Source organism: Gossypium raimondii, chromosome 10 (assembly GCF_025698545.1).
Source record: "Gossypium raimondii isolate GPD5lz chromosome 10, ASM2569854v1, whole genome shotgun sequence".
Classification (NCBI taxonomy): Eukaryota; Viridiplantae; Streptophyta; class Magnoliopsida; order Malvales; family Malvaceae; genus Gossypium; species Gossypium raimondii.
In genome coordinates this window covers 33,062,809-33,077,256 of record NC_068574.1, presented here as the reverse complement: position 1 = coordinate 33,077,256, position 14,448 = coordinate 33,062,809, and the positions used below count along the sequence as shown (strand labels likewise).

General features: G+C 31.9%; 1 protein-coding gene across 1 annotated transcript; it reads right to left on the bottom strand.

The window, feature by feature from the left end:
• Nucleotides 1-3,672: 3,672 nt before the first annotated feature.
• LOC105777476 (stem-specific protein TSJT1) lies at nt 3,673-6,375 on the bottom strand. The gene is made up of 4 exons (XM_012600774.2): nt 6,036-6,375; nt 5,023-5,263; nt 4,810-4,930; nt 3,673-4,086 (listed from the first exon to the last, which is right to left on the bottom strand). Exons 1-4 carry the CDS (start codon nt 6,236-6,238, stop codon nt 3,896-3,898), a joined length of 756 nt encoding a protein of 251 aa, XP_012456228.1. The 5' UTR covers nt 6,239-6,375; the 3' UTR covers nt 3,673-3,895.
• Between the last annotated feature and the right edge of the window lie 8,073 nt (nt 6,376-14,448).

Here is a 14,448-nt window from a genome sequence, read left to right as displayed (position 1 = left end):
TTTTGTTTGAATAAGCTTTTACTTGTTAGTTATGACATGAGACGGTGATGTGGCATCCTGATATTCGAGCTTAGCGACCAGGCCGGGTATAGAGTGTTACATTTCATGGGATTTTAATTACCTTGAAACATAAGCAAACACTTCCCTATCTTGCATCAGAACACATCTCAATCCATTGTGTGATATGTTAGTGTAAACCACATATTCTTTGCCCGGTTTTGGTTGAGTCAACACTAGGGCTTTTATCAAAGTTGCCTTTAATCTTTTAAAACTTTGTCGACACTTTTCAATCCATTCAAACATAACATTTTTCTGAAGTAGTCTTGTCAATGGCAATGCAATCATAGAAAATCCCTCTACAAACCTCTTGTAATAACCAACCAATATAAGAAAAATCACCAAAATCGTCTATAAGGCAAAGATGTTTATTGAGAACTTTCCTCTCTTTGAATGAGTAAAATCACCAAAATCCTCTACCAATCCAAGACTTCTCTTATCCTTGTTCAAATCTTCATTGCCCAAATATAAACTCTCTTCATAAATACATAACATGCATAATACCAAATATCAAGCTCATTTAAGACTTATGTGAAATAACCATGAATAATCTTATTAGAGATGGAAAAAATATATATTTTTATCTTATTCTTCACTTTCTCACAATAACTCATGTTTTCTCTCTCTACCTTATGAAAACCCTTGTCTTCAATGGTGAAGATGATGATGATGAAATCAAGTTTAGAAATGGATTTTCTATTAGATTATTGCAAGAAAATAACTTGGGTGGTGGAAATTCTTAAAAATATTTGAGAAAATGTGAGAAAAATGAAAAGAGGAAATTTTCTCTTCTCCATGCATGGTGGATGGAAATAAGGAGGAAAATGGAAGCTTTCCTATTTTCTCTTTCTTTTTTTCATTCAAATAAAAATAGTCAAGGTCAATCCTACTTTTAAATGAAAGGATCCTAAATTTTCACACTTTAAAAACCTCAGCATTTATAGCTATAATTTCTCTCGTACTAACACCATTAAAATAATTATAGAATTGTCATTATAATATTCATTATAGGTCCCAAAATATCTCTTAAATGGGGAATGTGTATTTTAGCCCATTTCTCTTATCACTTCACTTTAATTTCCAAATATGACACTTAGCACATTTAATATTCATATAACATTAGAGAAGTCCATATTATTTCCATATATCAAATATATTATCGAATACTATTTCCACCATAAAATACTTGAGAAATGATCAAATATTGTTTTATGGCAAAATTATCATTTTGTCTCTTTGTACAATTTCTTCACAACAATAAACACTTATTCAATCTAAAAATAATATCAAAATATATCCCTTAATATAAATTCATAAATGATGAAAAATACACTCTTATCTATTTTTCAAGGAAAATGAAAATTTTACAATTTAGTCCACAAATTATTTTTCTTGATGCGTATGCATATTCCATGTCAACTTAATATCAATAAATAACTATCAATCCATAATTTCTCGAATTGAACACTTTACACTTTAGTCTTTTTTTTTCACAAATTTGCATTCAATATCTACTTTGTTGATTTCCAACAATAAATTCTTATAATCCCTTTTAAAAATTCTCTTTATTGGTTTCATATTTGAATTTTTCACTGTAGCGATCCCTAAAATAATGCCACTTACCGTATCGGGAAATTTGAGGCGTTACAAGTTGATAGGATTTGAGCCACATTTCCCTACCCTTCCTTAGGCTCATTGTCTAAGAAAAGACAAGAAAAGAAATGTCACCGTCATACATACTTAAAAAAAAGCAAATTTTCACAAGTTCCTACACACAATGGAACTTAAGCTCAAACGCTAGCTTGAGCTAAGTGAAGAGCTCTCATAATCAAGGCTATTTTTCTTTATATATTCCTCATGGTCATAAATACTCCTCAGGGAGGTAATGTCCAACACTTCATTGTCAAAACCAATGTTACTAACAAAGGGAGAAATCATTCTTTAAAAACTTCTCACCTTCACAATAACTATTGCAAAAAAAAAAAAAGGTAACCTGCACACAAACAAACAAAATACTAGATAAAAGTCATAAAAGTTATCCTTAGTAGTTGAACCTACACATGAACCAATAGGTGCATTTTTCCCAATTGGCATAGTGTCTTTTGAACCTTTGTTGAAAAGCCCAACTTTCTTCTTTCCCTATTTTCAATTGTAGCTTTTTTATTTCAATACTCTTATTTGTGAAAATGGCAATGAGCGTAGCTAACTAGTATATCCTTTGGCTCTTTCTCTAGCCCTTGTGAAACCTTCCCCCATAGTATCATTAGCACCATGTGGTCAAGCTTTGATACTAGGTTTCAACCTATCATCCTTCTTAAACGTCGCAAGCCTCAAATAATACATTTGCACCCATTTGGACTTTTTTCCTCGAAGAAGTAATTCCAAATGTTGTGAAGGGTAAGAGTTCCCTCAACCTCCAACAATAAACCTCAACAAAAACTATTCATGCAATCAAAGGGATACCTTAGACTCTAAAGTAGGATTTTTTGTACTTCGCATGTTATAAGGTATCCTCCATCTAATAGGTAAAGGGAAGTTCTACACTAAACAATGGCGAACCCTGATATATTTATCCCTCGCTAGTTGCATGTTGCTCGTAGTGTTATCTAACATAGTACAACAACCCTTTGATTGGGAGGCAATTGTTACATAGGGGAACTTCGCCACCTAGTAACTTTGGCCAAGACAACTTCCTAGTTCTTCTCACTTAGCTCCACTAATTACTCCACTTGCTTTAAAAGAACTGTTGCACTAAGAACTCAGGAACACGTCAGGCAATCACTCCTGACAACTAGACCACTCTAACAAGACAACCATCACTTGTCAACCACATATCCTACAACCTGGATGATGTCACATTACTCTCCTAACAAGGATCTTGAAAGGGACCAGCTAGCCTATCGGAACATGTGTCTTTTGAGGTCAGACAATATAAATACCTTTCTCACCCTTAGGATTCGACATGTTTAATCACCTTTCATTCTATACGTTTTCTTCACTCGCTTCTCCCTCAAGCTCTCCCTTCAACTTCATTTCCTCAACCACCCAAATAGTATGACTTTTTGCCTAAATTGGATGAACCGTCCATAATCTCCATTACCTTACCTTCCTCTCCACTTCTCTATGTCAACAGTGTACAATTCTCTTTTTATAAAATATAATATACATATAGTAAATTAAATTCATACATTTATATTGCATTTTCGTTATTTTAGATTTATACCTTACTTTCAAAAGTTTTTCTAAGTTGAGATTTTTTTTTTTCATTTATCAATTCTAATTCTAAATTCGTGCCATTTTTGTCAGTCACTCTCGATGTATCGTCAATAAAATAAAATGAAAAAGAATATAAGGATTCAAACACCATAATTAATGCCAAATTATGCGCCTACTAAAGATCTAATCTGCACCCAAAAGGGTTTAAACTTTCAACTTTGCAACTCATCCATTTTAAAATTTCTTTTAATGTGGTAGTTTAAGCTTTTTGATTTAAAAATAATAATAAAATTACTTAAATACTATTTCTCAATTTGATTTAATATTCATTTAACTCGACATTAATTTAGTTAAGAGTTTTATAAGTAATGTAAACTACTAGAAAAGAAATTAGAAGCATTTATGGCAAGAAACATTATTTCATGTAATGTAGCATGTCGGGCTCAGTTCTGATGGTAAGCAAGCATGTACAAACCGCATAAACTGTTAACCTAGTTTTAAAATAGGAACCCAGTAATCCAGCCAAGCCATCGAGATAGCAAAATTAGGAATTAAAAATAAGACCAAGGGAAGGCTCCCTAATAACAAAAGCCTTGCTGAAACAGGATGCCATTTCTAAAGCTCAGTAGTTAGAGGACCAGTTTGCAGCACTTCCAACCTTTTTCATTCCAGTTGATTCCTTCTTTGCCTCTACATCCACACTGAAAGTAGCCCCGCAAACTTGACCCGAACTGTCCACCCGAGGCATTGCCTTCAACTCATTAAGGGGGTGCTCATAGCTTTTTAACCCTCCAGTGGATGAGAAGAAGCACCCTGAAAAAGAAATGGGGGAATTGCAAAACATCATCAGCAATAACGTCCTCGTTGTGTTCCTAAATTTTGCTAATAGTCTTAGGACAAACAACTATAGCATGCATGGCATGAAGACAAGGAAATAGATAGATCAACCCCGATTTAAACCTATGTTTGGTAGAAAAGAACCATATAAAAAACAAATGAGTAAAGGTACCATAAAGGCCTTTGTACTAAGAGTTGAATTGTATTTTATTCCCTCTACTAAAAAAATGAACAAATTAACTTTATTCATTAGATCAAAGAGGAAACTGTTTTTTCTATTAACAATTTCATCCATTTTTGTTGTTAAAAACTGGTCTTTGTACATCAGCATGAGATACAAGTGTCTGATTATTCTATCAGTCACACTAGTTTTTAAAAGTACAAATGGATAACATTAACAAAAAGGACTAATTTGCTATTTGATCTAATGTAGTAGGGACTAATTTGTTTATTTTTTTAGTAGAGACAGCAAAATGCAATTTGACTCCTAATATAGGAGCCTCCATGATACTTTTATCGAAACAAATGTGTCTCATGCATATTTATCCATTGAAATCTGTATATTTCCACCCAAATCACCTTGAGTTTTTGCTGTCATTCTAAACTAGTCTTGAATCCACTTTTAACATGCTTTAATCTTCACCTTGGGCCCGTTGCCACCCCCATTTTTCTACCTACTTGTGCCAAACACTAACTTACCTTTTGGGAATGGAGCAAAAGACTTCCCACAGCCCTTCTTGACAGTCTCCACATCATCTGCAAGAACAAGGTGGTTTTCAGCATCAATTCCCCAGAAGAAAGGTACACTTCCATCAGCATCCTGCACAAGAAAAGGGAAAAAAACTTGATCATATAGAAGAAAAAATTACAGAGACACGCATTGCAGTGGCTAACAAAATTGGGTTTACTTACAGAAGCTATAAATGTGGCTTTTGAAGAGCTATCATAGATAATGAAAGCAAATTTCCCCTGGATATCTCTTACAACCTGATCCGGAGGGTAAGGACCTCTGTCTCTGAGGGTTCGGTAAGCTTCAATAACAATGATCCCCTCATTTGCTGTTTTGTTCAAGCCATATTGTTGCTTAAGAACGGCAATATTCTCAATGTGGCCTTGAAACAAGCAGAATATGTCATCCACAACCGCAAACAGTCTGGAAACATAAAATCAAATGCATCAATCTTCAATCCGTTGCATTGAGAAAACAATGAAAAAAATAGTACTTTTCATGTCCGCTTTACGGTCTATGTTCGGGTTCATGGCTATCCCTCCCAACAATATCGTCTCCCAAGTTCGAACCCTATTCTCCACTTGAGAGTGCAATCCTTGTTGGTAGCGTGTAAGCTTGTTATAATAAATCCACTACATCAAATCTTTAACTTTGGACTGTACTCTATATCCCATGGTAAAATAATTCATCTATATATAAAAACAAATCAGGCCTTATAAGCCATTAAATAAAGATCACAGAGGAAGCTAATAAATTATCATAAAAGAATCCATATTATACATGATTCAAATGATACCCTGCTCAAGAGATCAGTGGTGGAATTTCTTCAAGCTGCATATTGTTCTCAAATAATTCTAGAAAACAAAGGACAGCTCAAAATCTAGAAAGATATTCATCAATGACCAGCAAACAACAATTAATGTAAATTATTCATTTCTTTGGATATATTTCATTTGCTTTTTCCCTTTCTCGAAAAGCAAACAGTAAAAGGGTATTTGCATATATAAATCACAATTCTCATAAATAATAAAACAACCAACAACATCTCCAACTAAGAAAAAGATCTAAAAATCAAACAAACCATCTAAGATCGGGTTCGATCGTCAAAACCCATCAAACAAAAAAGTGAAAAAGAAGAAAGAAAATGGGAACCTGGAGCATGGTTAAAAATAGATGAAAAAAAGAACAGTTTTACCTGGGGAGAAGTGGGTTCTGTTTTTCAAGAGAATAAGCCATAACCCCAGAAGAGCCGAGACTGATGGAGACAGAACCGGGATAAACAGAGGCAAAGTGATTAGGTAAGAAGCCATTTTTGAGAGCAGAAATAGCCTGAGGGTTATCTGGAGCATTAAGAGCATCTGGGCTCTTGGCAACCGATTTGTCGAAAACTGCTAGCATTTCTTCTTTCTCCTTTCTTTTGCAAAGATCCGAAACTTAAACACAAACAAAACCAATGTTTCTTTGATTGATAGATATCCTACTATGGGAAGTGGCGATGTGGCATATATGAAGAACACTAGCCTGTGGGGCAATATTTTTCAACATAAAATAAGCAATTTAAGCCTTAAGGCAGCTTTTCATTTCCAATATTGCCCTTTTTGTCTAATACTCAAGATCAAGAAGTAAATTAGTTTATGCACAATCAAGCAGCAAATTGATATTTTGGTTAAAAATTTCATCTATTTTTTATCTTTAAAATTTTGTCATTGTACGTCAACACGAGGTTGTCATGTCATTCTATCAACTAAGTTAATTTTTAATAGTACAAATGAATAAAAATTTAAAAAAATATATCAATTTACTATGTTGACAGTACTAATATGGGTAAAAGTATCATGGATGCTCCTATATTAGAAGTCCGATTGCATTTTGCCACCTCTACAAAAGAAATGGACAAATTAATTCATATACATTAGATTAAAAAGCAAATTAAACGTCGTTAAAATTTTAATTCATTTATAATGTTAAAAATAAAATAATTAATTATAAATAAACACATATAAAAAAATGAACAAAATTATTTATAGTTAATTTATCAAATGTGAAAATTAAATAAAACCATAATAAACAATTGAAACAAAAGAGAATTGAGATTTTATGAAACGTTGAGGCCCGTGAAACATAGTTTCCTTAAGACAAATTTAGCCGCTCCTATGGTACTTGGAGTAACGTTGGTCAAAAGCCTCTCAGGATACAACAATAGTAGTGATTAAAGTAGGAGCACCTCTACCACAATTAATCGAATGAACAATGCCTTTTTCATCACCGGAATATTTATGAAACATGAAAGATGGAAAAGGAGATTTTTTAAGAGCAACAGAATTTTGGCAAGAGAAATTCTAAGAGAGTATGAAAGTGTATAAAAACCCTTCAGAATCATGACCTTTTATAGGCATGGAGAGTGTTGGAATTTTGGAAAAAATATCTCCAAAATCTGCTATTAAATAGATTTATTGGAATTAAATCAATAAGATAAGTTTCAATATATAAGCAAATTTTGTCTGCTGAGAAAAATAAATTCGTGTTGGGCTAAAAATATTCGTAGGCCTATTTGGGCCCGACCAGTCAGACATTTCGCGTCGCCCACGTCATGTTGGTGCACCCTAACCCCGTCTAGTTTGGACTTGCAACTCCCCTGCGGGCGAGGCAGGGTTACAAACTAATCATTCAATTATTCTTCAAGAAAGTTCACATATATAAACACATCCCATACTTGGTCTTTAACCAATGTGGGATCTAAGCCTTTTATTTTTCCTCAACAATATTTCCAAATAGCTTACTTTGAGCATCAATTTCTCATTCATCACTCAACCATTTTGAGCATATGATATACCATTGTAAAGGCCTCATGGAGTAGAGTATGAAACCAAAAAAATATGATTCAACTCCCCACCTTTACCTATTAAGAATATGTCTCAAAGTTACCATAAAATGCAATTTTTTCAACAATCTCCCACATGAATGAAAATTGATAGTTTTATTGAAAAACATTGACTCAATGTGGTGATAGAAAATCTACGATCAATAGTTGCATAGGATAGGTAGGTATCCACCCTTGAACCTTCCATTGCGAAAGTATATTTACTTTACTAGCTAACCAGTAGACGTGATGTCCTTGAACTGTTCTGCCTTTTGTGTAAACGATGATATACCTTACACAACTACCTCCTTGGCAAGGTTTTAGTTCTCATGATTATGTCCATATAGCCGTGAACATATCCTGGTTCTACAAGAGTTTGAGAGAACTATGCCCCAATAGTCTCTTTAAAGCAGCCCCACTTCACTCTCACATAGGTGACTTATATTGTTTTGCTCACTGAAACAAACAATGGTCATTAAAAGCATTGCTTAACCTATCCCATTTATAGTCATTATTTACATCATAAGAATGGACTTGGGATAAGTACCCCCACAGTGACCTCACAAGGTCTATGCAATTAGGTTGTCCATTTGAACCTAGATCTTGGGATCTCCAGTCAACTAGGTAGGGTTTTCCTTCACAAAGAGCATTTTATTTTCATAGGCTTTAGTCACATTCCTTTCGATGTTTTAACAACATGATCTCCGTTTAAGCCTTTAGTTAGCGGATTCGCAACGTTATCTTTTAATTTTTCAAAATCAATATAGATAACTCCGTTTGAGATCATTTGTTTAATGTTATTATGTCGACATCGCATATGTCTCATATGTCTCGACTTACTATTATATGTTATACTAGCAAGACACCCCCACACTTTCAAGTGGTTGTAGAATGGTTTTCTACCTTTCCATAACTCATATGGTGTTTTGTCCCTTTTCTTGTGAGGTACCTTATTTAAAAGGTAATTTACTCATAGAAATGCTCCCCTCACATTTCATGTAATAACCCAGAGCTTTTTATTCGTGCGTTAATCTTTTCCTTTAGAATCTGATTTTCTTCTCGGTTACTCTATTTTAGGAAAGTATGGTGGTGTTATTGAAATGATTCAATATATCCAACACCATGATTACTTAATCCTTTTATTAAGTTGTTTTTCAACTTCTTACTTATAGAGAATAAATTCTCTTCGTCTTAGCTCGTAGTAATAAAGGTAATAAACATTTTTATTCCTTCCTCTCGTTTAAACAAGCTTTACAAGCATTGCTATGTATTAGATCAAGTGATTTTTTACCTTTATTAATTTGCCTCAACATATGTTTCATGTTTATAATTATAATTATTGCAAAAAGAAGGAATGTGCTCTAAGTTAATTTATGTACGTAAAGTACCATAATTAACACATCTGAGCCTACTATGCCATTAATTAAATGACTTAAGCATATGAACAGGAAAGAACAACATTCTTATTCATAGTTTTGCTTTTACAGAGATAGCATTTAATTTAATACATATCCCCTTCCCACAAACATTTCCCTTTACTAAGAACATTCTTATTCATAGTTAGGCACATAATTTCATACCGGACACTTCCTTGGAAATTTCTTGCACAGCATTAGCCTCGTTAGCTCTAACTTTCTTTAGTATCCTACAGTTTGATGACTTGCACCCCATCTTGTTGCAATTGAAGCATTTTCCTTGAAATTTTTACTTCTTGGAAAAACCACATTTTGGTCCCAATTTAGGCCCATTTTGCGGTTGTTTTCCCTTCTTGAAGTCTTTTTTTGACTTCTACGATGTTTTCCCTAGCAATATTGTCATTTGCTGCTTTGTTGAGCTTTTTTTTTTTGTACCTCTATTGTATTCTTCAATCCGAAGCCTGACAATTAGGTCTTCCACTGACATTTCCTTTCTTTTGTGCTTTAGGTAATTCTTAAAGTCACTCCAAGCAGGAGGCAACTTTTTAATAATTGCTGCCACTTAGAAGGATTCACTTATTATCATCCCTTCAGCAAGAATTCCGTAAATGATCAGTTGAAGTTCCTGCACTTGATTCACAACTAATTTAGAATCAACCATTACAAAATTCAAAAATTTAACAACTAAGAACTTTTTAGTTCCAGCTTCCTCGACTTTGTATTTATGGTCCAACGATGTCCATAATTCCTTAACTGTTTTACACTTCGTATAGTGCATCCGACCATCCATTCAGGATGTAGTTTTTGCATAGGAAATCTGAATGTTTCCAAGCTTTAACGGTAGTGAAAGCGGTAACTTCATCTACCTCGCCTTCTTTAACAATAGGAGGGTCATCTTTCAAAAATTTGGCCAAGTTCAACATGGTCAAATAAAATAGCATTTTCTGTTGCCAAGTCTTGAAATTTTGTCTCAAAAATTTTGCAGGTCTCTCGTTGTGACTTACAGCAGCCGCCATCGGCAATATTTGAGTTTAGAATCGAAGATTACATTTGAACCGGAGCTTTAGATTGCGAATTGATTGAATTGGTTGGAGTATCCATTTTTCTGTTAAGAAACAAAACCAAAATTAGAAAACTTATCAACTTTTGTTAGATGGCAGGAATCTAATAAAACCAGAAACAAAAGTTTACACGGTCTAATTAAAAATACAATAAAATAATGCACCATGTAGGTAACCCTAAAATAGAGGTAGTGCACTCGGCACGTTTAAATACCAAGTCTTTCAAGGAACTAATCCTAGACACGCATTCTCATATTGTCTTTTTAATTCACCATCGATAAATTTCTTTTAATTCAATTTAAAGCCACAATTTAAGGCTACCATAAACAGAAAAATTTCCCTTTGATTTGTTAAATGGCAGAATAAAATTTTGAAACAAAATCAAAATTAATTTTGTTAAACGATAGGATTAAATCCCGAAACAAAATTATATCTTAAATCAAAATAAAATCTATTCAATGGCAGGAATGAATCCCAAAATAGAATTATTTGATTACGTCTTTGCTTGGAAACAAAACAATATCGAATAAAATCTTGTTAAACGGCGGGAATAAATCCAGAAACAAATTTTATTTAATTTAGTTCGAATTTGGAAACAAAATAAAATCAAATAAAATCTTGTTAAATAGCGGGAATAAATTCTGAAACAGATTTTATTTAATTTAATTTCTCATTTTTTGCAACAAAATAAAAAATATAATAAATTCATTGAACGGTGGGAATCAATCCCGAAACGGATTTTATGTTACTCGTTTTTGAAATAAAACAAATTTGGAATAAAATTGTTGAACGGCGGGAATCAATCCTAAAACGATTTTTATTTACTCGTTTTTGGAAATAAGACAATTTTGGAATAAAATTGTTGAACGGAAAGAATCAATCCCGAAATGATTTTTATTTTACCTTTAATTTCCCGTTTGGAAATAAAGTAAATTAATGAAATAAAATATGTTGAACGGCGGGAATCAATCCCGAAACGGATTTTACCTATTCTTAATTTGGAAACAAAATCGAATAAAATCTGTTAAACGGCGGGAAAAATCCCGAAACAGATTTTATTAGTTTTAATATTTATTTGGAAATAAAAAATAATAGAAGAAAAAAAAGGAAATTTGTTAACGGCGGGAAAATCCTGAAACATATTTATTTTTAAAAAAAAACTATTTTTTGAAAAAATATGTAAAAAAAAATTTCGCATTGGTGTTGTGTCGGATTAGAAAATTGCAAATAAGCAAATCTGTCTTAAGATTGTTGGACAAAACATGTTAGCGAACAAAAATAATTAATTATAAATAAACACATAAAAAAATTATTTATAGTTATCAAATATGAAAATCAAATAAAACCATAATAAACAATTGAAACAAAGGAGAATTGAGATTTTACAAAACATTGAGGCTCGTGAAACACGATTTCCTTAAGACAAATTCGGCTGCTCCTACGATACTTGGAGTAACGTTGGTCGAAAGTCTCCCAGGATACAACAACAGTAGTGATCGAAGTAGTAGCACCTCTAGCACGATAAATTGAACGAACAATGCCTTTTTCTATTACCAGAATATTTATAAAAACATGAAGGATGGAAATAGAGATTTTTTGAGAGCAACAGAATTTTGACAGGAGAAATTCTAAGAGAGTATGAAAGTGTATAAAAACCCTTTAGAATCATGACCTTTTCTAGGCATGGAGAGTGTTGGAATTTTGGAAAAAAATATCTCCAAAAGATAGTTTCCATGTATAAGTAGAAAATAAATTCGTATTTGGCTAAAAAATCTACAAGCCCCATTTGAGGCTCAATTGGTCTGGGCATTTCGTGTTGTTCACATCGTGTGGGTGCGCCTCAACCCTTTTGAGTTTGGACCTGCACCCCCTACATGCTAAGCAGGATTGCAAACTTAGTCATCCAATTACTTTTTAAGAAAGTTTACATATATAAACACATCCCACACTTGGTATTTAACCAATGTGGGATCTAAGCCTTTTATTTTTCTTCAATAATATTTCCAAGTAGCTTATTTTGAGCATCAATTTCTCATTCATTACTTAACCATTTTGAGCATATGATATACCGTTATAAATGTCTCATGGAGTAAAATATGAAACCAAAAAAATATTATTCAACTCTCCACCTTTACGGGCTTTACCTATTGAGAATATGTCTCAAAGTTACCATAAAATGTAATTTTTCCAACAATAACCATATAGTAATTTTTAATCTAACATATAAAAATTAATTTATCTACTTTTAAATAAATAAAAAAATATAATCTATCTCCTATTATAAAAACATGATACTTTTACTTTTACCTAAGAGCTATATCTAAATGATATTATAAAAGAGGGCATATTTTTCGTAGAATATATTAATGATGTTTTTTTTTTCTCTCGACAAGTCCCCATCTCGCCCCCTTCAAAGGAAAGGAGGGAGGGATAATTTCGGAACTTGAGCCACTTAAATATTTTTAGTAATTGTCAGAACTTATCCAAAAAATATCCCTGGCGTGTCAAGTGATGGTTTGGTAGGGTAAAATTTGTAATTTTAAAATTATTTTCAGAAAGTAAATTCTTCATTTGAATTAGAATATATAGTTTTTTAAGGTTTATTCTGAACTTCATCCTCTATTTTACAAACTTTGAAAAGTTAGTCCCTCTATTTTAATTTATTAGAATTTGATCATCATATTTATGAAAAATTAAGAATTTAATCCAATTTGCTAAAACTGTCACACCTTGCTATTTAATGTCGCTGACTTGAAATTCAACAGTTTAACAATGTTTATGTACTAAATTAGTTAAAATCAATAATTCAACAAATTATTTCCAACAAATTAGTAAAAATCAAAATTTCAAGTTCACGCGCATGCCGACAATTTAATTAACTTCTCAATTTTCTTAAGGTGAAATTCTGCTATTAGTCCTTGTATTTTACAAAAGGTTCGGATTTAGTCCATATACTTTAATTTGATTATTAATTTTAGTCCATATACTTTTTGAATTAGTTAATTTTAGTCCTTTTACCTTTTTAATTTTGAAAATTTACTCCACACCAAACAATAGCAGTTAAATTTATTTGGTAAAATTCAATTACTAGTTTATACTATATATACTGATTGTACATTTAGTCCATTTTCTCCAATTAAATAATTTTAAGTCCTTATACTTTTCAAATTTTGAAATTTCAATATTAACATAAATGACAGTTGTTAATCCATTAACAATATTCTTAGCGAGTAATATATGGAAACAACTGATAAGGCATTGCACATAGATAATATGTTTGTCGAATTAGATTTTAGAAATAACAAAATTTTACTCAATAAATTTAACAGATATTATTTGATGAGGATTGGAATTTTAAATTTTGAAAAGTATGGGGACTAAAATGACTAAATAAAATGCAAGAATTAAATCCAAAACTTTTGAAAAGTACAGGACTAATAGTTGAATTTAACATTTTCTTAAAATACAATGATCACATTCTAACAAATTAAAACAGAGATCAACATTTCAATTTTTGTAAAGTAGAGAGATGTATTTTATAATTAAACTAAGTTTCTTTTATTTTGAAGAAATCCTCATCTGATTTTTGCACCAAACATCCATAAACTATGACACTCATTCTAAATTGGTCTTTAAACTTCAAACCATTATAATTACATCCCTAAATTATCAAGAATATATCAATTAGGTTCTTTCGTTACTAAAATTGTTAATTTTACTGTTAAATGACACGTTGGATCTTATGTACCATAATTTAAAATGAAAATTTAGAAGAAAAAAATGAATGTTGTAAAAATTAGATGTTCTAAAATCTTAGTTTTGAGATCTTTAAAGTTTTTACAAAAGCTTTATCGTTCACTCTTTTTTCTCAATTTTACTTTATTTTTAGTTGTACTTTTAAAAGATATGCAATAGTGTTCTATTTCTTTACATTTTCATTTTAAATTTAGCTACATAAATTTTAACGTGTCATTAAGTTGTTAAATTAATGGTTTAATAACGAAAGGACCTAATTGATATAATATCGATAGTTTGAGGATGAAATTAGAGTATTTTGAAGTTCAATGACCAATTTAAAATGAGGGTCACAGTTTGAGGATGTTTGGTGCAATTAATTTTTTTAAATGTCTAAAATAAAATAAAAAACTATAAGGGCATTGGGTTCACTTGGTTGGAATGTAAGATTACGGGTGACATGTGAGATTACCTTGTTTGGTTCATTTGGTTGGAATGTAAGATTCATATGTTTGGTTGACGGAATATAAAATTATT